At 42.9% G+C, this 22,427-nt stretch overlaps 1 protein-coding gene across 2 annotated transcripts in view; it reads left to right on the top strand.

Moving 5' to 3' along the window:
• Positions 1–22,427, top strand: part of CDH13 (cadherin 13) — a 985,836-nt gene that overhangs the window by 937,301 nt on the left and 26,108 nt on the right. The window contains exon 12 of one of the 2 annotated variants that reach the window (XM_023528555.1): positions 1,909–1,936. The exons of the other annotated variant lie outside the window; for it this stretch is intronic. Within the exon in view, the coding sequence (XP_023384323.1) occupies positions 1,909–1,921 (13 nt within the window). The 3' untranslated portion in view covers positions 1,922–1,936. Of the gene's footprint in view, positions 1–1,908; positions 1,937–22,427 lie in introns of those variants that run through there. 2 annotated transcript variants of the gene reach the window in all.

Below are 22,427 nucleotides of genomic sequence, written 5' to 3'. Positions count from 1 at the left end.
TTAAGCCAGGGGAACGTGTTCCTGATATAATCCGAAGTGGAAAAAGTAGAATATTAAAGTTGGTAAATTGTATGACCCCAATTATATAAATCACACATGAGGAAAACCTTGACAAAAATACCCTGCAAGGTTAAGGGTGATTCTCTTAGGTTCCTGGAAGTATGGGTGTTTTTTAAATTTTTTCTTCACACTCTTTTGTATTGTCAAGTTTCCTATGCTAAACATATTAATAAGCAGAAAAATACATTTTTTAAAAAAAGCAAAACCAAGGAAATTGTAAGAAAACCTCTTTTACCTCTGCAGACTCACCCAGAGGTACTGTGATCCTTTTCTACAGTCTTATAAAAAACTCAAATACTGACCTAGACTAATAGGTCTCTGAGTCCGTAATAGGCAGAAACTAGCAATTGCTGCCTGGGACACATTCCTCTCAGCTGTCGCAACATCCATCCAGCTGCACAAAATATATCATCTAAAACCCCTTCCAGATAACCCTACAGACAGCACTTTATTTACCAGGAAAAAAGGCCTATTTTTCTATAAAGACATTCTTGGCATCTAAAAAGTGACAAGGACCCTTCACCCAGATTTCACTGACACCCATCCCTAACCTTGGTTATGGTTCAAAAACGTTTAGGGGATCTTAAAAGAATTTCCCCTTTTCACCTGCAGCTATGATTTCCAGTTTGGTCTAGAGAAATAAAACTGCCTTGAGACAAGTTAAGGGATAGATATGTATTTCAAACGTTTTCTCTTGGGTGGGATTTTTTAATCCATTGTGGTTAGGTTGTTAAGACAACAGATATAATGAACAAAAATAACAATAATTGCCCTAAAAGGTACAACTAAATGCCCTGAAGTCTTCACCTTGATGTCAGACTGTGAACACTCAGATGGTTCTTCGAATCCCATGGAACAAGCCAATTATGAGCTTAAACTCACATGCTAGGAAGGCAAGTTTAGGGTGTTCAGGGAAATGTCCACTGTGTGCCCAGTGCATAGGTTCCACCGAGCGTGTGCTGGTGCAGTATGGGCAGGGAAGTCATTCCGAGGCCCAGCCTACCACAGCCCTGCTGCCCCAGACCTCAGTGCTAGGGAAAGTGGCATTTCCTCGTCAGTGCATTTCCAGGAATGAAGTAGTCCTTCCTTGCCAGTTACATAGTGACTATTCTTAGAATTGAATTTAAGTTCCATTATAAAATTGTTCCTAGCCTTCAGAGCTCATTTTTTCACAAAATTGAACTCTGTAATGTTACCGTAAGAGAAAAAAAATTTTTCCAAAGTTCAATTGGAATTTTTTCTATTAACTTAGCAAGCGTCCAATTTTAGAAAAATAGGTTCAACATGTGAGTGAAATCACACTGCTTGTTCTACAGCATCAAAGCTGCCGTCCAACACATAGCGATGCCCGGGTTTGAATCTTCCGGGAGGCCAACATAAACTTGGAAACTTCTAGATTTTTCTGGCATCATCTGATGGTTTTTCAGTGAAACTGAAGTTCATACCTTCAAGTACCACGGCATCGTGTGTTTTGACTAAGTTTCTAAAATATATGCTTTTCTGATTCTTAGACTATGAGAATGGAATTTAAGGTTATTTTAGTCAATTATTCTTAGCAGTTGATAAATGAACTGAAGCGACGCTACTTGGTTTTGAATTTTTCTCTTTTGTGCCTTCAAAATATTATTTTGTGGTCACTGTATCTGTGTCTAGGAATTACTCTGGAAAATAAACTAGAAAACTAGGTTTTTAAAGATTTATGACTTAAAAAGGAAAGCCGTGATTTCGGATGGAAAGCCTAAGACAAAGGAAATTAAGCTCTACTAAGCAACTACTAGGAGCCAGGCATTTTCTGTGTGCATTTTATCTTTTCATCTTCCCAACAACCTTATCATTCCCATTTCACAGAAAATGCAGCTGAGAATGAGAGGTTAAACACGCTTTTTTGGAATCGCATAACTAAGAAACAGCAAGTTCAAGCCAACACACTCCTGCTGGAGATCTGAGAGTGTGGACCTATTCTAAGATCTCAGCAAACATTTTCTATTTCTTCCGATTTGAGGCTTGTGCCCTCGAGGACTAAGGATGGCCAATGCTGACTTTCCATAGTGATGGGGTTAAGGCATATTTTATGCCCCGCTTAGGGCAAGGCTGGCCCTGCATTCTCTCCTGTTGACAGATGCTCTCAGATAGCTCCTGCTATTTGTTGCCAGAGCAACCAGAAACCAGATTCATCTTCCTGGAAGAGGATAAGTGACAGACAGAGGAATGGCCCAGCTGAATCACCTTTTGGGCATCCTTGGCTCCTAGTTGGTGACATCTCAGTTCTACTGGGAGAGGCAAAAGGAAAAGGAAATGGATGGTATCCTAAATGAGCCTCTCCTGCTACTTGCAGAGGGAGAACTGGGCACAGCGTTCATTTATGCATCCATTCAGTGGATCAGTCAATAAATATTTATTAAGAACCTGCTCTATGCCAAGCCTGGAGATTTCTATCTGTGACCAGGGAATCCCTTTGTGTGTTTTTTTATGTTTATGGGGCTGTTTACACTTGTGTGAGTGCTACAACCTATTAAAGAAAGGTCCTTATCATGTGTTCACTTAACAAGCATTTATTAAGCAGCTGTTAATTTTCCAGGCACAGGGCTTGGTACTTCCTCATCTTTATCTCTCTTCATCTTCACTCACCACTATGCGATCAGCATTGCAATTCCTGTTTCTCAGGTGAAAATACACAGACTTAACGTCACTTAAGTAACTTACTGTGCTCAAAGCCACACAGATGTTTAATGGCCACTCCGAAGTGTGAATTCATGAATGACTGAACTTGTCTCAGAGGAAGACCAGAGTATTTTCCAACAGGCTTTTGTGGTTGGTAAACCTAAAACCTGCTCTGGAACAGGGACAAAATACAGTCTTGGAAACCATGTGAATCCAAACAAAGCAAGAAAAATGATATTTATGTGCAGCAAGATTAGAAAGCATGGCATTTCTTTGGGAAGTCCACCATGGTCTTTCAGCTAAAACTGTCAAGGGAGTTGAAACTGAACTAGTTGAGCTGGTCGAGCTATAAGCCTTACTATTACTCAAACTTACACCAGCTCCAAGATCTCAAACTCTGCAGCATCTCTCCTTAGCAGTCTGCTCTTCTATTCCTTCTGGCCGCTCCTTATCCTCCTCATGACCTTCCACCATTGTCCTTCTCTGTCTCATCCCCCAGCGAGCTCTGCCTACTCCCCATCCATCATGAGGTCCACACCCCACCATTCCAACCGAGACAGACTCCTATTCAATGTGCTTTGGGCTCCCACATAAACATCTCAAGCTCAATCATCTCTCCTGCTCCCTTGTTCCATATAAAGAACTTCTGCTGGACAGCTCCACTTAGGAACCCGACAAGCCCATCAAACGTGATGTCTTCAGAACCGAATTCACCTTCACCCCCCGTGTTCCATGTATTGGTGAAGTGCAAGATCATCCCTATGTTCCATCCAGAAGCCTGGACTTGATCCTCGGTGCTCCCCTGCGCTAGGTTACCCACACAACCCCATCACCAAGTCCTAGGCACTCCATTTTCTCCGCATCTCCTGAGTTCATCTGTTTGTCTCCAGCCCCCTGCTGCCTCCTGAGTCCCACCCTCCAGCCTCATCAACCTGAGGAATACAGCAGCCTTTGGTTAACTCCTCTCCTTCCTGCAGGTCTTATCTCAAACATCACTCCCTCAAAGAAACTTCTCCTTTCCTACCAACAACATTCTCATAGCCTCATGAACGCACCTTTCATAACCAAATCTCATTGGCAAATCTTTGTTTTATGTCTGTTTTTCCCACTGGACTATATGCACAGCAAAGGCAAGAATTGTCTCTATTTTCAACCATTGCATCTCCTGTGCCTTCCACACATTAGACCTCAATACATATTTCTTTATTAAACAAATTGCTAATGAACATCCGTAGGTCCTCGCACCCTTGGTCAATTACTGTCCTCAGGTAGACTCTCACTGTCTTTTTTCTTCCCCTTGCACCTTGGCTATATCTTTGATAACCCCGCTTTCCATGCCATGGGGTATCTGTTCCTGGACATTCTCACTCCCACCCACCCTTCCTTCCCAGTCCGAAGGCATCTTCCTGATTCAAGATCTAATCACCCCTCTTCTAGGCTATGGTAACAACCTCCTAACTCATCTTTTTTACCTCTCCAGTCCATGCCTGTTATCCTGCTGATAATGAGCTCCTGACATTCGTGCGATCATGTCACTCACCTCCCGGAGCCACCTCTCAGTGCCCCAGTGCAGACTAAACTCGGTGTACACACTTCAGGCAGCCAGGGAAGTCATGCACAGTGTGTCACCAAAAGGCAGTTCTGCATCTTCCATTCTACTCATGATCCTTGGGAGGAGAGAGGGGAAGGTTGAGCCAAGTGATCTCCAGGGTTAGAATCTCCTATCCCAACCTAAATTTTATAAAACCAAGGACATGTTTAGGCAAGAGAGTAGACAAATTGCCTTAGGGCTGAGTGCCTCTTTCAGCTTCCATTGGTATATTAGCAAATCTCCCCAAAACTTAATGGCTTAAAACATCATTTATTGTCTCCTGTGGTTTTGGTGAGTCAGGATTATGAACAGGGCACAGTAGAGACAGCTTATCTCTGCACCACAACATCTGAGGCCTCAGCTAGAAACCTCAAAGGCTGGGGTCTGAAATCAGCTGAAGGTTTGTTTGCTTGTTTATCTGGCAGTTGATGCTGGCTGTCAGCCAGAATATCTGCACGTGGCCTCTCCATGTGACCTGGGCTTCCTCACAGTATGGTGGCCAGGTTCCTAGGGCAAGCATCCCAAGAGCGAGTGCCCAATGGAAACTACGTCAATTACCTTTTATGACCAAGTCTTAGAAGTCATGCAGGGTTGCTTTCCCTGTATTATATTCATCAAGGCAGTCATAAAGCCTGACCCACATTCTAGGGGAAGGGAATTAGACTCTGCTTTTGTGGAGAGGAGCATGTGAAATCAGAAACATTGTTGTGGCTTTTTATGGAAAATACAATTTGCCGTAGAGCCCAAAGTCTACATGAACGGAGGATGAGTTGGGAGTCAGATGGACCAGAGTTCAGATCCAGGCTCCCTTGCTCAGTAGTTCTGTGGCGTGGGGGAACCAGTGAACCCTCTAATGCTGTATTCTTATTTGTAAAGTGGCTCTCATTTTTAACTGATCAGGTCAGAACCTTGCTATAATATCATGAGCCTGAAGAGGGGCCTGGTTGTCCAGCATCTGGAAGTGAAGTCAAAGCTGCCCCTTCACCCTCCTTAGCTAAATTCTCCACTGCTCTCAATTCATTCACACCTCAGTGTGCTGTTTCTCCATTTTGCCCCAATTTTTTGTAATGGGTGTCTTTGTCCCTGAGTTCACAGCCTTCGAACTTTCTCTTCCTACTAGCTGTGCTATACTGAATAATGCCCCCCATTCCTAAAGATGTCCACGTTCTAGTCCCTGGTACCTGTAAACATTTGGCCGTACATGGTAAAAGGAAGCTCTGCAGATAGGACTAAGTTGGGGCTCTTGAGATGTAAAGATTACCCTGGATTATCCAGATGGGCCCAACATAATCATAAGGGTCTTTAGAAGAGGGAGACAGGAGGATCGGAGTTGGAGAAGGAGATGTGATCATGAAAACAAGATGCTAGAGTGATGTAAGGAAGAGGACCCGAGACAAGGAATATCCACAATCTCAAGAAGCCGCAAAAGACAAGGAAACAGATTCTTCCCCGAAGCTTCCAGAAGGAACACAGCCCTGCCAACATCTTAGTTTTAGACTCCGACCTCTGGAACTGTAAGATAATAAATCTGAGTTAAGTTACTAGGTTTGTGGTAATTTGTTACAGCCGCCACAGAAACCTAATACACTAACCCTCAATTGCTCTCCAGTTGACGAGCATTCCCCATAAATCCCCCTTTGGTCAATAGCGCTCACTCAACATTGACCGATGCACGCCTAAAATCTCCCACTCCAAGGGCACTGGATGTGCTGCGTTTGGGAAACAACACCTCAGCACAGGAATTGTGTCTTAATCATCCTCGTGCCCCCCGTGGTGCCCCCAAGGGCCGCGTGCATAGCAAACACCCAATAAACATTTATTTAATTATTTAGAGAGCCAGCATTCCATTGCTATCCACGGCGGGCCTCTTAAAACACATTCATCACCAGACCTATTTATATTTGTCCAGAGCCAGTCACGCATGATGGTAGGAGAATGAAATGAATAATTTCATTTTGCTACAAGGAAATAACATTTTATTCATGGACTTTATCATCCTATGTAACAGAATCCAAGCATTCACTCTGCATTTTGTGCCTGCTGTCGATGCCAGACATATGGCAAATCTATTTGATGTGTACTTCTCAGTTCCTGACCCTGTCTCTTTCTCAGTTCATTATATCTACCTCTTTCTCTAGGTGTTTGGTTTCACAGAAAAAAAAAAAAAAACAGAGATTTTTAAGAAGCATGATTCATTCCTCCAAAACCTTGGATTTCCCCAAATACTAAGAAGAAAGTGGCCCATCTTTAGATGCCTGAAATATTCCAGAACAGTAGATCTTAACTGGTGGGTGATTTTGCCCCCCACCCCACTCCGCAGCGACATTTGGCAATGTCTAGAACATCGTGGGGAGGAGGAGGAAGCGTGCTACTGGCTTTTAGCAGGCAGAAGCCAGAGTTGCTGCTAAACTTCCTAAAATGCATAGGACAGCCGCTCCGCAACCAAGAATTGTCCAGCCTCGAATGTCAGTAGTGCCAAGGTTGAAGAACCGTGTACTAGGAAAACAGACTGAAATTTGGCCAAATGACCTCTGATTCAAAACGAGAGAGCTGGCTTAAAACCAGTTCCAGGCCGTTTGTAAGGCCTGGAGGCTTTCACTGCCTTTCACTGCCAGCTCAGTCTTGGGCAAAAGTATCTTATGGTGATTAGAAAAGCTATGAGAATCTTGAAGCCCAACAACTGGCATGGAACAAGGGCCATCTTACCGCATGCTGGGTTTCTGTGTTCCTCTCGATGCCTTTTTTAAAGAGGGATGCTGCTAAACTGGTGTGTTCAAGGTGGCAACCTGGGAACCCACAATAATTGAAAACAGGGTCTCAAAGGATATTTGTACACCCATGTTCATAGCAGTATTATTCACAATAGCTAAAACATGAAAGCAACCCAAGTGTTCATCAGTGGGTGAATGGATAAGCAAAATGTGGTATATACAGACGACGGACTATTTATTCATTCTTAAAAGGGAAGGAAATAATGACATCTGCCACAACATGGATGAACTTTGAAGACGTTCTGCTAAGTGCAATAAACCAGTCACAAAAATACAAACACTGTATGGTTCCACTTATATGAGGCATGTAGAGTAACCAAATTCATAGAGACAGAAAGTGGAATGGTGCCTGCCAGCACTAGGGAGAGGGACAATGGGGAGTGATTATTTCATGGGTAGCATTTCAGTTGTACAAGAAAAAAGTCCTAGAGATATAGACAGTGGCGGTGGTTGCACAGCATTATGACTATACTTAATACTACTGAACTTAACACTTAAAAATGGTTGAGAAGGTACATTTTATATTGTGTATATTTTAACACAATTTTTAAAGTGTGGGAAAAAGAAAAAAGAACTTCGGAATCACAGAAAACCAGACTGTCTGGCCACTTAACAGCTATGAGACTTGGGCAAACTGACCTGGCCTCCCCAAGTCTTGAGTTCCTTCATCTTGGGTGAGATTAGCAACAAGCTCGCAATGAATTAAAGCTGAACAAGTATGAAGTGCTTAGCGCGGTGACTGCCAACTCAAAATTGTAAATAGCACTGTGACATTTGTTATTAAGAAGAACAGGAGAGGGCTCAAAACTCAGTGACACGAGGCACATGGAAGGAGCTAGGACTGAAAAGAAATGCATGAGGGGCAAACACAATTGCCAACTCGCAATGTCTGGGGGAGAGAGGAAGTCATCTTCAGCGAGCCAAACCAAGATGCACAGGGCAGAATTCTAGGAGATGCCGTGGGTTTCAAAATGGAGAAGACTGCCCTTCCCGACCACTGGAACACAGACCCGGAGACCTGGACCCTGGAGACAGCAGGAGGGCTGTGGCACACCCGGCCTTGCTTGGGACAGGGGCCATTGCACTGGCCTGTAGTCTGGTTAAGGAACAGCCAAGGTGGCCCTTCACTGGGGATCTCCATTTAGAAGTTTCTGTGAATTCAGGCACAGGGAGAGTTTGAGACATCCCATTGGCAAATCAATGGTCTGCCTGCCTTTTTCTTCAGTAGTGATGTGTCTTGTAATTAATCAAGTGGGCTGAAGGGGGAACAAAATCCTTTGTGCAATGCCTTCTACGAACAAACAATACTGGGGGAACAAATAAATACAAGATGGACTTCTGAAAGTATAATAGATGACAGAATCACAATTGGTTCATTGGCAGGACGGGGGGCGGTGGCGGGGCTGGTTATCTTAATGTAATCAGCTCAATTAGCAAACTTTCCTAATGATGGAGAGGCACACTGGCTAGCATGCGTTCAACAGTATTTAATAAACACTGTATTTATTTGCTAGTGCTGCCATAAAGTACCATAGACTGAGTGGCTTAAGCAACAAAAATGTATTTTCTTACAATTCTGGAGGCTAGAAGTCTGAGATCAAGGAGTCGGCAAGGCTGGCTCCTTCTGAGGCCTGTCCTTGGCTTGCAGATGGCCCTCTTCTCCCTGTGTCCTTGCATGGTCTTTTTTCTGTGCATAACTCTGTCCTAATAGTTTCTTCTTATAAGGACATCAATCATATTAGATCAGGACCCACCCTAATGACTTCATTTTAATTTAATTACCTCATTGAAGACCCTCTATCCAAATACAGTCATATTCTGAGGTGCTGAGGGTTAGGACTTCAACGTATGAATTTGGGAGAGACATAATTCAGCCCATACCAGACACCATTGGAATTCAGGGCAGTGCCTTCTGAAAGACCTTGCGTGGACAGGAGAGAATCCGTGCATTACAATTGCCGTCAGAGATTCTGTGGCTCTCGAAACCTCATGAAAACCAAACTCTAGGACCGCTCACACCTGAGTTGTGATAGCTGATTCTGATTCAGAAACAGTTATCTATTCTATGCACAGTACATAACAATGGAAAAAGGCAAGAAAAAATACAGGCAAAATAAAAATCTCTGTACTTTACTTGAATTAATCATATGCTGTTAGAGAAATGTCCTGGTGTGAGAATCATCAGGGGAGCTCCGCATTCTCCATTTAATTTTGTGTTTTCAGGTGCACCCTTCATGGTGTGGGCAAGCCTAGTCGCCACACCTATACAAGCCAGCAAGGCAAAGACACCTTGCAGCAGAGTTGAGGCAATGTTTTATATTTTACCTACATTATTTTGATTTGTCTACCCATTTCCCTTTTTGTGAAAAAAAATACTATATTGCCACTTGATTTCTAATGTTATAAACATCGTTTTGCTGTGGGTAGCTAGACTGTCCAGTTTGCCACACATCATATCTGCCATGTATTATATTAAACACATGCATAATAAAAGTATGGAGGTGTATAAAACAACACTGCTTCCCTAAAAATTCATCCCTGTTAAGTTTGTTGGTACATCACTTAGATTTTATTAAAATAGTAAAAACATTCTGCAAAATGACTGCGAAATGACAGAGTATTTCTAAGCCAATAGTAAAGAAATGTCAAAGCGGAGAGACTTTTGCTTTCAAATGATTCAGGCTAAATTTGCCTCCTTTCAAAACAATTTAAGGTCTCTGGGCTTTTAACTGATGGGCTAATTACAGTTCAAGCCAGTAGCAAAGAAATTGTGTTTTAGCCTCTGTGTCTCTCACCTAACAGCAAACAGATAACCCAGGTTAGGAGTAAGTGCCTACATTTCTTTCCTCGTGGGTCCATCTCATCCTCTCTCCATCCAATATGCTCAGGTCCTTCACTGGCACATCAGTAGGTGGAAGTGTAATAAATCCAGCACCCACCAGAAATGGGCCCTCCATCAGGTGTAGCTCACCTAATTATTGGTCATCGCCCCATCATCCTCCATCTTTTCCATGTGACAGCGTGAAATGCCTCACCTGAGTCCAGGTAGAAAGTACCTCATTTTCATGAGAAGTAAGATTCTTTTGACTGAACTTCTTGATGAAGCCAGGCTGGTCCCTCATGAGCACTACACCCTTTTATATGGAATTAGATAGGGAAGGACATTCCAAAGAACGGGAACACAAGCCAACTGGATGTTTGCATCCCTCAAAATTCTCTTCTACACCACCCCCGCAAAAAAAAAAATTTAATTTTCAAATCCATAGGCAAAAAGGATTGTTACTTAAACTATAATAACTGTAGATTCATCTTTCAATCAGGACTCTTTTAGTTACAAATGAAACCTAACTCATACTGGTTGTGGGGAGAGGAAAGTGAACTGATTAGCTCACAGAACTGGGAAATCCAGGAGTAGGTGTGATTTTAGCCAGAGCTGGATCTGAGTGTTCATAGAAAATATTCAGATAGAAATTGTTAACAGTGGGCACCAGCCAATCAAAACCATGCCTGCCAGTGACATCAGCCTCATAGGGGAGAGTGGGTTCTTCTCTCTCCTTCCTGACTCACTCATCTTGCTATCAGCTATATTCTCAAATGGACCTTGACCCCATGTAGCAAAAAGCCAGCAATAGCTTCAGGTTTACAGATCACCAGCTCTGCATCCCCAGAGAAGTTCCTTCAGAATTCCTGGGTCCAACAGAATTCTCAGGTCCCAGCGTACACCAGTTACTGGTCACAGGCTCAAGTCAACCCAGGGGAACTGGTGCAGGATCAGCCCCACCCAAACCCTGGGGTCAGTGTGGCAAAAGGACCAGCTGCCCAAAGCAAGGTCAGGTGGTCTGACCAAAAGAAGGAGAAACAGATGCTGCAGAAACCATGACAACCAGGTCCACTGCAAGTCACATGATAGTAGATGGCACTTTGGGTCCTTTCTAAGGTTTCTGGAAATGTCAAGAGGATCACATTGCTTTAAAGACTTGCCTCAAGCACCATTAATATCCATGTTCTTAAAAGATTGCTTTTATTATGGACAAAAATACTTAACAGATGTAAAATCTACACTTTAAGTAATATGTAGCTGGCATTAAAGTGAAAAATACTGTGAAGCATACTTCCAAAGGGGCCGGTCACCTGAGCACGCTGCCCCATTAACCTCGGTGTGTCCTCATAGTGGCTGTGTGTTGCCCCAGAGGGTGCTAATTCCCAGTTCCCCACAGCTGAGTGTCCCGCAAATATCTGGAAACTAACCATGGGATGCTTTCTACCTCTGTAACTAAAGCTGAGGTTTTTTTACCTATTGAGAAAGATTCTCAACTATCAGTAGGAGAGAGAGTTCCAAGACCCGGTTTATTGAGACTATAACACAAACTAGTATCACAGAATAGACTCAGGAACTGTTGAATATTCATGAGTTAAACAAGCAGAGTGTTAGACATCCTGGAGCCTGTGAATTTTTTTTCTGATATTTGGTAACTTTATTATAGAAGACAGAATTGGGAAGTGCCTCCTTAATCTCCTATGAGGAGAGGGTTCTGATGATTCGCACCTATTTTCATCTTCAATGAGAATGTATCTTTATCTTTAATTCTTAGAGTTTTTTGCCAACTACCTTTTTCCATTTCTCTTGTGTTTTCAAAGAAAAGCATGAGTGTGTTCCATATGCCCGTCTGTTTGTGTACATCCTTTGTAGTCTCAGGTAATTGTTACTTGCTGAGCAAGGGCTTTCCAGCTATGACTGGATAAAGCAGCAGCTAGATCTGAGAGTGAGAGTTTTATTGCTATCATTTAGTGTATTTCTGTATTCATTCGTGCGTGCCTTTGCTCATAAATGCCCCCACCTCATTCCACAAAAGGTATGAAATGGAGCTTTATTGCTATGAGTTCATGCTGGCATAAATATTAAATTCTGTGCAATAATCACTGGGGCCATTCCTATGCTGTGCGCAGAGTTACTTATAGCTAACACAAAGTCTCCTTTCTCATCAGAGGTTAACGTTCCCCTTTCCTTGATCAGGACTGGATAATGCTTCATTCACAGCTGTTCTTCGGTTTCAAGAACCCATCCACTTTATCTTTGCTGACCTTGCCCTGGCAGGCAGTGCCTGGATTTCCTGCAGGCGGTTGTTTAACGTTTGCAAGCATTTCTGCAGGCTGTGGTGAGGGAGTGGATTTTAAGCCCCAGCCTGGGGTCGGAATCCCAGACACTGGCACTCCTCCTTCTTAGTGGCAGGTACCACCAGCTGAATCAGTAAAATGCATTTCTGAATAGTGTCCTGTTTCTGAAATGGGCTTTTTTTTTTTCTGTTAGAGTTGGTTGCGAACAACAGAAATTAACTCCAGAAAACATGCAAAAAAAAAAAAAAGACCAAAATGTGTTAGAAGGCTATACAGCAACTCACAGAGTCAAAAGAAAAGCTGACCATAGGTACCACAGCAGGTGGACCCTGAGCGAGGTGAGAGGCCAGAGGCAGCAGTATCACAAGCACATTCAGCCCCAACTGTCCATCCAGCAGATTTGAAAGTGATTCTGACGGTCTAGTTTGGGCCAGGGCCCACCCCTTAGCCAGGGGAACTTGATGGCAGACTGTAATTGGGGTGGAGTAGTAGCAATCGGAGTATTTTTATCAAAATGAAGGGAGGAGACACGTCATGCTGGGGTCAGTGGGGGGAAGATGTCGACTCCCATCCCCTTTCCCAGTTTGCCATTTTCCTTCTGTGCTTGATGAATGTTCTATCAGATATTGTTATCTCTTTCACCGATACATACAATTTACCTTTAATATTGTCTTCTTGATTAAATCTTCCATTTTGATGAATTCATTTTGTTTTCCATAAGGCTGGGAAAACCTAGACTTGCCTGCTTTTATTAATAGACTTTATTTTCTAGAACAGTTTTAGAGTCATAGTAACGCTGAGGGGAAGGTACAGAGATTTCCCCTACACCTCCTGCCCCCATACGCGTGTAGCCTCCCCCGTTATCAATGTCCCCCACCAAAGTGGTGCATTTGTTATCATTGATGAACTTACGCTGACACCTTTTAATCACCTAAAATTAGTCGTTTATATTAGGGTTCACTCTTGCTGTTGTTCTATGAGTTTGGACAAATCTATAAGGACATATATCCACCATTATAGTATCATACAGATTAACTTCACTCCCTAAAAATCCTCTGTGCGCCACCTGTTCATCCCTCCCCCACCTTCAACCCTTGGCCACCACTTGTCTCCACTTTTGTCCCCCTGTTGGTCTCTCTAATGATTCTTTACTTGGGTAGGTGCAAATCTTCCAGTCTTGCTCATTCTTTCCAAAATCAAAACTCTTTGGAAATTGCTCAGTTTTCAGATTGACATCAATACCCAAAATAAAGACTTGTACTGATTGCTTTCCTATAACTTTCTAACCTTTGCTGGCTTCTTCCCCATATTCTCTCTCTCTCTCTCTCTCTGTGTGTATGTATGTATGTACGTATGTATGTATGTATGATTTTTTCCCCAACTTCTTATATCATGTTTAGTGGGAGAATTGGTCCGAATTGCCTACTTGATTATGACCAGATATAAGAGTCCTAGTCTTTTATTTCCTGTCACACAAAATAGTCTCAAAGCACATGAGAAAAGGTCCCACCCGCTGTTCTGAAGGATGGCACCAGCACATCAGGAAGAAACAGGAAGTAATACTAAGTGAGCACCCACTGTAAGGCAAGGGCTGGGTCTTGGCATCTATTTTCTCATTTAATTCTCCTGGAGGTACTATGTTGTCCTTTAACCTCTTGGTGTCTCAATGTCTCCTGATCTGTAAGTGGTAATGACATACCTTCAAGGTTTTGGTGAGTGTTGAGGGAACTAGTTTGGGGAAAAGTAGGTCAATTAACCATCTCTCCTGCGTGCAAAACCTGTCATCTCTCTGTAACCCCATTGAGGCAGCTCTTTAAAACCTCAGCCTGCAGGTCCACTGACACCGTTCTCTGAATTTCATTCATAGAAACCCTTCAGTTCCTGCCATACTCTACTTCCTCTCGTATTGTTGAGACACACAGGAGACAGCCCATTGGAACTAACTCGCCATTATATTTGATGAAGTTATTTCATGCCGGTCCAGGCATTGGCTTCCAAAAAAATTAACCACTGTCTAATAGGAATTCTATTGACACAAGTGTCTTAGTTTTGGTTGCCCCAGAAGCAGACACTGAGACAAGTCTTTGGATACAAATTGTCTATTTGGGAGGTTATCTCACAAAATACCAGCAAGGAAGTGAGGAGTGAGAAGTGGGCCAGGGAAGAGAATGCAGCCAGTACCCTCTGCATGATCTAGCCAGCCCCTACTGTGGGCCAAGGAGCCAGCGGCATTGGGGGAACCCCAGGGAACCATGGAGGTTTATTCCACTGGGAGCGATGGAGCTGGGGTACTTGTACACAACTCCCATCAGTCATTGGTGAGAGTTGCTTCTCAAGGGGGCTGATTACCCGGCACATCCAGCAGGTGGAACTAGCCTGACATGCACTGAAGGGGTAAGGGCGCCAGGGCATTGTCGGCATCTCCTAAAACTAACTTGTTCATCTCCTCTGGTCACTGCCTCTTTTTAAGGCAAAATAATAGAGGCCAATGGTCACATGAAATTTCACTGAATGGGTATACTTGAATTTTTTGAGCTTTGCTCTCACTGACTTCTACACCCTGAGAGAAGAGAGAATTTGGCTCATGAGCCAGAGGTGAACTCCATGCAATCCCACACCCAGGACCAGTCCATTCTGGAAGGAAAATCCCACGGGACCTTGCAACAGCCTCTCCTATCGAGCAAGGTCTTTGCATAATTTTCTTCCTGACACACCTCCATGGAGTGGATCATAACTGCATCTGAGATGATTGGGCTCCATCAGAGTGGTTCCAGGGGTGGGAGGCATCAGCACTCAGGCACAAGTCTTCTTGACACTGCAAGTTTTCACGTTTCGCCTGTATCATTGGTATCACTGTGTTTTCATAGCAACAGGACTCCATGCTCTATGTATGGCTGCAATGGTCGTTAAATGCAGCCAGAAATACAGGCTCAGAGATGCACACTGGGCACACTCAAACACAACGAGGAGTAGGTGACTATGCTCCTTTGAGGCTCAACCAAAGTCACCTCAAAGTCACAGTAGGATTCATCCAGCCTACGTTAATTTGAGTTGGCAGCCCCGTCTACCCTCCAAAACTTCCCGGATTAGATAATCCAGTTATGATGTATCCTGTACCCAGAGCACAGAGAACTCATCTCGTACACACCCAGCCACAGGGGAATTGCCTTCTCTTGCTCTTTGTAGAAATTAAATACAGTTTAGAGCGAGGAGAGAACAAGATGTGCTGCTTTAAAATATTGTTTAATTGATCGAGTTTGTTCTCATAAAGCTATTATGGGAGCTGAGACCACAAAGTGGCGGTGTCCTTCCTTGCACTTTTTCTACAGTGGGCAAATCGGGTCTATTTTTCTCTGGGCACTGTCACTGAACACCTGTCTAAGCAAGTGATTCTTTGTGGCTCTGCTACAACTATATATACCACACTGTCTCTACCCTCAAGTAGTTTCTGGTCTCCTGGGAGCTGTGAGAAATCCAACCCAACAAGCAACAGTTTTTATAAAAGCCACTGTCACTGAAAGTCAGGCGAGCGATCTAAGTTGTAAATGATGTAGACACTCAAGGGAGGAAGAGATCCAGGGACAAAGGTGGTCCAAGAGGGCTGGTCGGAGGGGCTAGGATTTGCATGGGATCATTATGGACAAGTGGGATAAGGAAAAACCAATGCCAGAGGAAAGTCAGTGATTTTAGGCCCCTCTGGGGACAGTGCGGAAACCTGTTTTGCTGGAATAGAGGGATTGCGTGAGAAAGTACAGCCTATGCTCTGGAGCCAATCTAAGTAAACTGGACTTAGTTCTGAACCGGGGCGATGGTTACATATGAAAGAACATTGCGAAAAGCCCCCAGGGATGCTGCAGGCGTGAAGCCTGTGAGGAAGCAAGGTACTAATCCCAGGAAGAAAGAGGAGGAGTTGGAATGAGGGCGAGAGGGAGTGTGCCACAGTAAATACACGTGGCATCAAATCCCAGATCATGTCTGCCACTTTTAGTGATGTGCACCTGTGCTGGCCACACCATCTCTCTGAACTCACTTCCCTCATCTTTGAACTGGTAATAATAATCCCTGCCTCAAACAATGATGGTTAAGATGTTATGAAATGTATACAGTACCGGCTACAGTGCCCAACCACAAAGGGCGGTCATTATTATTTTTACAGTGATGATGCGCTGGAGCTGGCTTATACCAGCTGACAAGAGCCAACCATTACCCTTGCTTCCCAGCTCTGCGTTCAGTGACATCATGACTAACTTGAAACTGGCTTTTGTTTTACTATATGTAAAGTACAGACACAGTTTCCCTGCCCAACAAAGTATTTACACCATGGAAATGGGCAAATGCTACGAATCTGGGTTCTTTTTTGCCGCCCCCAAACCAGATGTTGAACATTTCCCAGTGTGCCTCTGGCAATAGAAAAGGAAAATAAGAGCTAGACGTGAAAGTCATCAAAAAAGAGGAGAGCCTAAAACTGCAAGGCAGAGCAGGTTGGGTCTGCGCATCCTACACCCTTGTAAGATGTTTTGTTTTTATCTCGGTTTGGGGGTGGGGGAGTTGTCTGGCAGTCACAGCTTCCTACTCAGAGTCCCTGGTCTCTCCTTCCAATGCTGAGCCATTTGGAGACTGAGTGAGGAGGGAAATTGGCGGGAGGGGGAAGTTCAATGTCATCCTACTAAAAACATTTACCAATAAAAATTTTATTCTTAATATAGCAGCTTAAGATTTCTCCCAGCTTTTATTCAGCAGCCACTGATCAAATCATTGTCTTGATTTTACTATGCTTTGGCTCCACAGAGGAAGGCCAAGTTCCTAAATCACGCGACTGACAGGTGCCATATTTCTGAGCCCAGAGCCAAGCTGTGACCTTCTAGTGTCACGGTGACTAGAGTCGGGTGACATGCATAATAAAAGGAGTACCTAGAGCATTTTAAAAATATAGAATGAAACCAAAATCAGACAGAGGTGTCAGTCTGAAACTGGTTACCATAAGCGAGGTGATCAATCTTTTCACCAGTCTTATGATGCTGGTGCAAAAAATATGATGACTTTCACCTGGCAAAAGGGTTTGGGGATATCTGGTCTTTAGAATCTACCCCATGCCAAAGACCTTGCTCTATATATGATTTAATCTTCACAGCCACTCTCTGAGTAAGGTTTTAGTGTCTCTACTTTACATATAGGAAAACAAAAGCTTGAACGGTTAGAACCTCTCCCAATGACTCAGATTCTAAATGGCTGAGCCAGAATTTGAACTCAGGTCCATCTGACTGGCGTCTGGTCTACCCTCTATCCCCAAGGCACTTCCCAGCTGGAGGATTATCCCTGACTCATCAGCTCACATGGCTTCCTCTTCTTGGAATGTTCTTCCTACCATATCTCCACTTGACTGTCTCCTTTTTTCTTTAGGCCTCATTTGTCATCTCCTCTGAGAGTCCTTCTTTGATCACTTTTTGTCACTAAAGTAGTCTTCCCCAACCTGCCCACCTTTCACTTGTCATTTCCTGTACCAATGCCCAAAATGATGGCTTTCAGAGCACATATCACTCTCTGAAGTTATAATATTGTCTATTTACATATTGCTTATGATCTTGCTCCCTCTTCTAGAGCATAAGCTCTGTCATATATGCAGTATACAGAAAAGCACCTGGTACATAACAGCCATCAAATGAATACTGAAAGGATGGATGGGTGGATGGACGGATGGAGGAATAGGTGGATGAATATATGGAAGGATACACGGTGGATGCATGGGTGTATTGGACAAGCTCAAATTGGCCATAGGAGCCTCCTTCCTAATTTAAGTCTCCTATGTTGGAGCACACCTCCTGCAAGGGTCCCGAAAAGCTTTCCTTTCCTTACCCTCCCCTACCAGCCTAAGCAGCACCAGCCTCCCCAAATGAACCATATTAGTGATAGAGAAAGATCACCAGGGACACAGGCTGCTGGTCAAACAAGAGCTATGTCACAACCAGGGAAATTCTAAGAGGCAAAATTGACACTTGAAATAAACTAAACCCTTGAATCCCCCCAAAGTGGGCTAAGAGCTGCTCCCTTGTGATGGCGAGCACAGTGCCTCCCATAGACTAGATCTTGAGCCAACTAACTCATCACCCTACTTGCTCACATGTTGGGTGCTAGTTTTATGGCATCCACCTTTTCACACAGAGCACAATATCTCTGCAGGGGATAGCAATGTAACGTGTCCTGGGCATAGTCTGGCTAGCGATTTGATGTTACATCTGGAGAAGTCAACCTAGAATGTGCTAAAGCAAAAGCAGTAGTTTCCCTGCTCAACATTGTCAGGAAACTAAATGACTAAAATAAGAGCAAAGCAATGGACCAAACAGTCAAGTTTGAGAACAGCTTTAATAACTAATTTCTAATGAGAGTTTCAAAACACTGATTTTCCAGAACAGAAAATCAGTTGTGCTCATTTATAACCCATCATCCACAATGAGTCAGAGGATATTTCTTTCTGTGTTGTCAGTTAACTTTCTAAAACTGTCAGAATACAAAGTAGGACGGTTGGGCCATAAATCAGCTCTTTGGGAGCTGATAAATGGTTCTTGTACAAATCCTGCATTTGCATTGGATCTGGGGACATAAATCTACTTCTCATGATCTTACTTTAAAAAAATTATCCCTCTGAAGTCAGAGCAAGCAATTTATACAGGCGTTCTTTCCCAGCTGTTTATTTTCCTCACCTTTAATGTCTGCCTTTTCACTTCGTGCGCTTACACTATATTGTAAAATGTCGCATGTCATGTAGAAAAAAATTACCAGGACTTTGGTTTGAATCTACCGATCAGGAAAAATTTTATAACTTTTTGCTCATCCATGAATAACAATCACTTGGATAAAGACAGTCATAATTTCCTAGACTTAAAAGGAAACTTAGAGGCCATAATTTAACATGCCCTTTGTTTTAGAAATGGGGAAACCAAGGCCCAAGAGTGAAAGTGATGTCATAGGCCAAGTTTGTGAGATCAGGACTCCTGTTTGAGTTTGGGGGAAATAAGGACACTTGACAGCATGAATAAAAAGCAGTAACCTTTGTAGATGAGAATAAGTGAAGCATTCATTCAAAGATAACAGATTGTATTGATAGGAAAGGCCAAGCAGAGAGCAAGGTGCTTGTTTACTCGTTCTTTCGCTATTCATTCATTCATTCATTTATTATCAATCAGGCAAGTATCAACCTTGGACTCTCCTGTTGCAATCATTACAACTATGAATGAAGATCTGGTAGATGAGCTTCAAAGAGTCCTTTGGCTCAGCATATATCAAGCAGGCAAAAATAAAAGAAAATCAAAATACCACTGTCATACTATCTTCTGCAAATCGATAGTAAATTTTCTGAAGAGCATCCTGGGAAGTGAATTTGGCTTTTGTCTTGTTTGGTTTCGTTTTGGTTTGATAACTTAGAAACCATGGCAAACTCACTTCCTTCAAGGTATCTTTCTTATATTTAAGAGCTTGGTCGAAACATAATTCACATGACATACAATCTACCCATTTAAAATATAAAATTCAATGGTTTTTAGTATATTCATAAAGTTGTGAAAGCATCACCACTTTCAATTTTAGAACGTTTTCATCATCCCGGAAAAAAAAAAAAATCCATCCCCTTAACCATCACCTGCATCCCCCTCCCCGCTGTCATAGACATCTACCAATCTACCTTCTGTCTCTATGGGTTTGCCTTATCTGAATATCGCATATGAATAGAGTCATGTGATCTTAACAGTTCTTGGTCCCTTAGTAGAAAAACAGGAACGTGAGAACGGAAGCTACTTAGTAGTTAAAGACGCATTCATCATTCTTTTTTTTTTCTCTCAACTTTTTGAAACTTTCAAATGTACAGAAATTTTGAAAGAATTGACAGCAAGAACCCATTTACCCATCACCTAGATTCTACCATTTATTCTACTTGCTTTATCACAAACCTATCAATCTACCCTATGTTGAGAAGGGAAAATGTTCAATTTTACAAAATAAAATGCCAATGTATGAGATTTTAAAAGCCAAGAATGTTAATTAATTGACATTGGAAGCTCTGAAAGACAAATTATGTTTAAAGGATGAAGAAGAATTAGAGTAGCTTATTCACAAGAGCATGTGTTCAAGACATGAGGGCCAAGGACTGACTGGATTTGGGGATGACAGATCTCTTTAAGGGACCAGCTGACAACCTGACTTGACAGTCGGAGCAGTGAGAGCCAGGGAGTAAATCATGTGGTTTCAGGAGACAGCAGTCTTTTCCTGCCGCCTGCTAATTTGCCCACTTTTGAGGGATTCAAGGGTTTAGTTTATTTCAAGTATCAATTTTGCCTCATGCATTTGGAGGAAAGAATTGGAAACTGCCTGAGGGAAGGGCTTTATTTTTTCTCTTGTGTAGCCAAAGCTTCTTAGAAATGTGACTGTGTACAGAGCATAGCTCCTCCCAGGAGCAGGAGCCTTGCATGCAGTATCACGGGCTCAGACACCATGGGCAGTAGGCAGGCGGGGGCAGACACTGTGCATGAAAAGAAGGATCTGGACACTGAACAGACATTTGAACTGCACACTACTCACTCTCTGCCTCTGGAGCCAGTCCTTGACATCGTGGTTTAAGTCGTTAATACCTCGGAGGATGGCTCCTACTCATTGGCCCCGCAAGCCTGTGTGCATGAGTGGTGTGACTTGAGAAGGCTGGGTGACACTGGGCTGTGAGTGGTGTTAGTGTGTTTATGTGTGTGTGCATGTGTGTGTGTGTGTGTGTGTGTGTGTTTTGTGACAACACATTTAATTTGAGTTCCTATGAATTGAAAAGGTCTTAGTGAGCAGTTCAATAGTGCCTGTCAATATGCACCAGGTAATTATTTTTAATAAGGGAACTAGCCTTGATATAAACTATATTGAGGCTTCTGAACGGAAATTCAGAAAGCTCATTTTAGTAATTTACTCATCAGTCACCAATGTTTACCAAATGCCAGTGGATGCCTAGGGAGAAGAGAAAGCAAAGATAAATAAGACGTACCTCCCAGCCCTCAAAGAACTCTGTCCAGTATGGAGAAAACACATAATTATGACATGTCACTTTTATTGTATATACATTTATGTATTAGATTAGGCCATTTGAAATTGTTGATATTTGACAGGTTTTGACCAGTAAAATGGCAGCTTCATAATTCAACCTAATGTTTATACAGCATTGTATTAGTTTGATAGGGCTGCCATAATAAAATACCACAGACGGGAGGGCTTAAACAACGTAAATTTATTTCTCACAGTTCTGGAAGCTGGAAGTCCATGATCAAGGTTCTGGCCAATTCAGTTTCTGGTGAGAGCCCTTTTCCTGGCTTGCAGATGGCCACCTTCTCCCTGTGCCCTCACATGGCCTTTTCTTAGAAGGAGGGAGAGTAAGAGACAGAGAGAGAGACAGACAGAGACAGAGACAGAGACAGAAAGAGACAGAGAGGGAGAGGGAGAGAATCACTCTCTGGTGTCTCTTCTTATAAAGATACTAATCCCATCAGAACAGGGCCCCACCGTGTGACCTCATTTAACCATTATTACTTCTTTAGAGGACTCATCTCCAAATATAGCCACACTAGGGGTTAGGGCTTCCGCATATGAATAAGGCGGGTCACAAACATTCAACTCATAATAAGTATGTAATAAATACATTGTATATGTGTATATATATGATATATAATGTTATATATCATATATAATTCAAATATATTTTTGTATATACATACATACACACCATACATCTGGTATTTATACCATACACCATATGTACAGATTATATATGTGTTTTCTCCTTCACTCACCTATCGGTTCTGTTTACCTATCCTTAAATTAACTGAGGTATATCATGGGCCAGACATGTGACTAGTCACTGCATATAAGAAGAGAGGAAGACAACCTCCCTCCTTCCCCCGCCAGGCACTCACCACCTCACATCAGAGCACAGTATCAGCTAATAAATGTCCTTGGTGAAGAGAAGCCTCAGGAGGGCAGGGAGCTTTCAGCCTCCTTCACTGCAGTTTCCCCAGACCCTTGCAGAGCGTTGGGTACATGTGGGTGTTCAAAAACTATGCCTTGACTGCATATGTATGAAATGTATGAAATCAACACCAGGGCTGAGAATGTGTGGTTCTGAGCACTCTGTGCTGAGAAAACACCTGCCAGCTCACTCCCACAGAGTAGCCAGCAGAATCACCTGTTTGGGGGATGGCTCCTCCAGA

Source organism: Pteropus vampyrus, unplaced genomic scaffold (genome assembly GCF_000151845.1).
Source record: "Pteropus vampyrus isolate Shadow unplaced genomic scaffold, Pvam_2.0 Scaffold29, whole genome shotgun sequence".
Lineage (NCBI taxonomy): Eukaryota > Metazoa > Chordata > Mammalia > Chiroptera > Pteropodidae > Pteropus > Pteropus vampyrus.
Note: the sequence above shows the minus strand (reverse complement) of the source record. Positions and strands in the feature narration are given on the sequence as shown.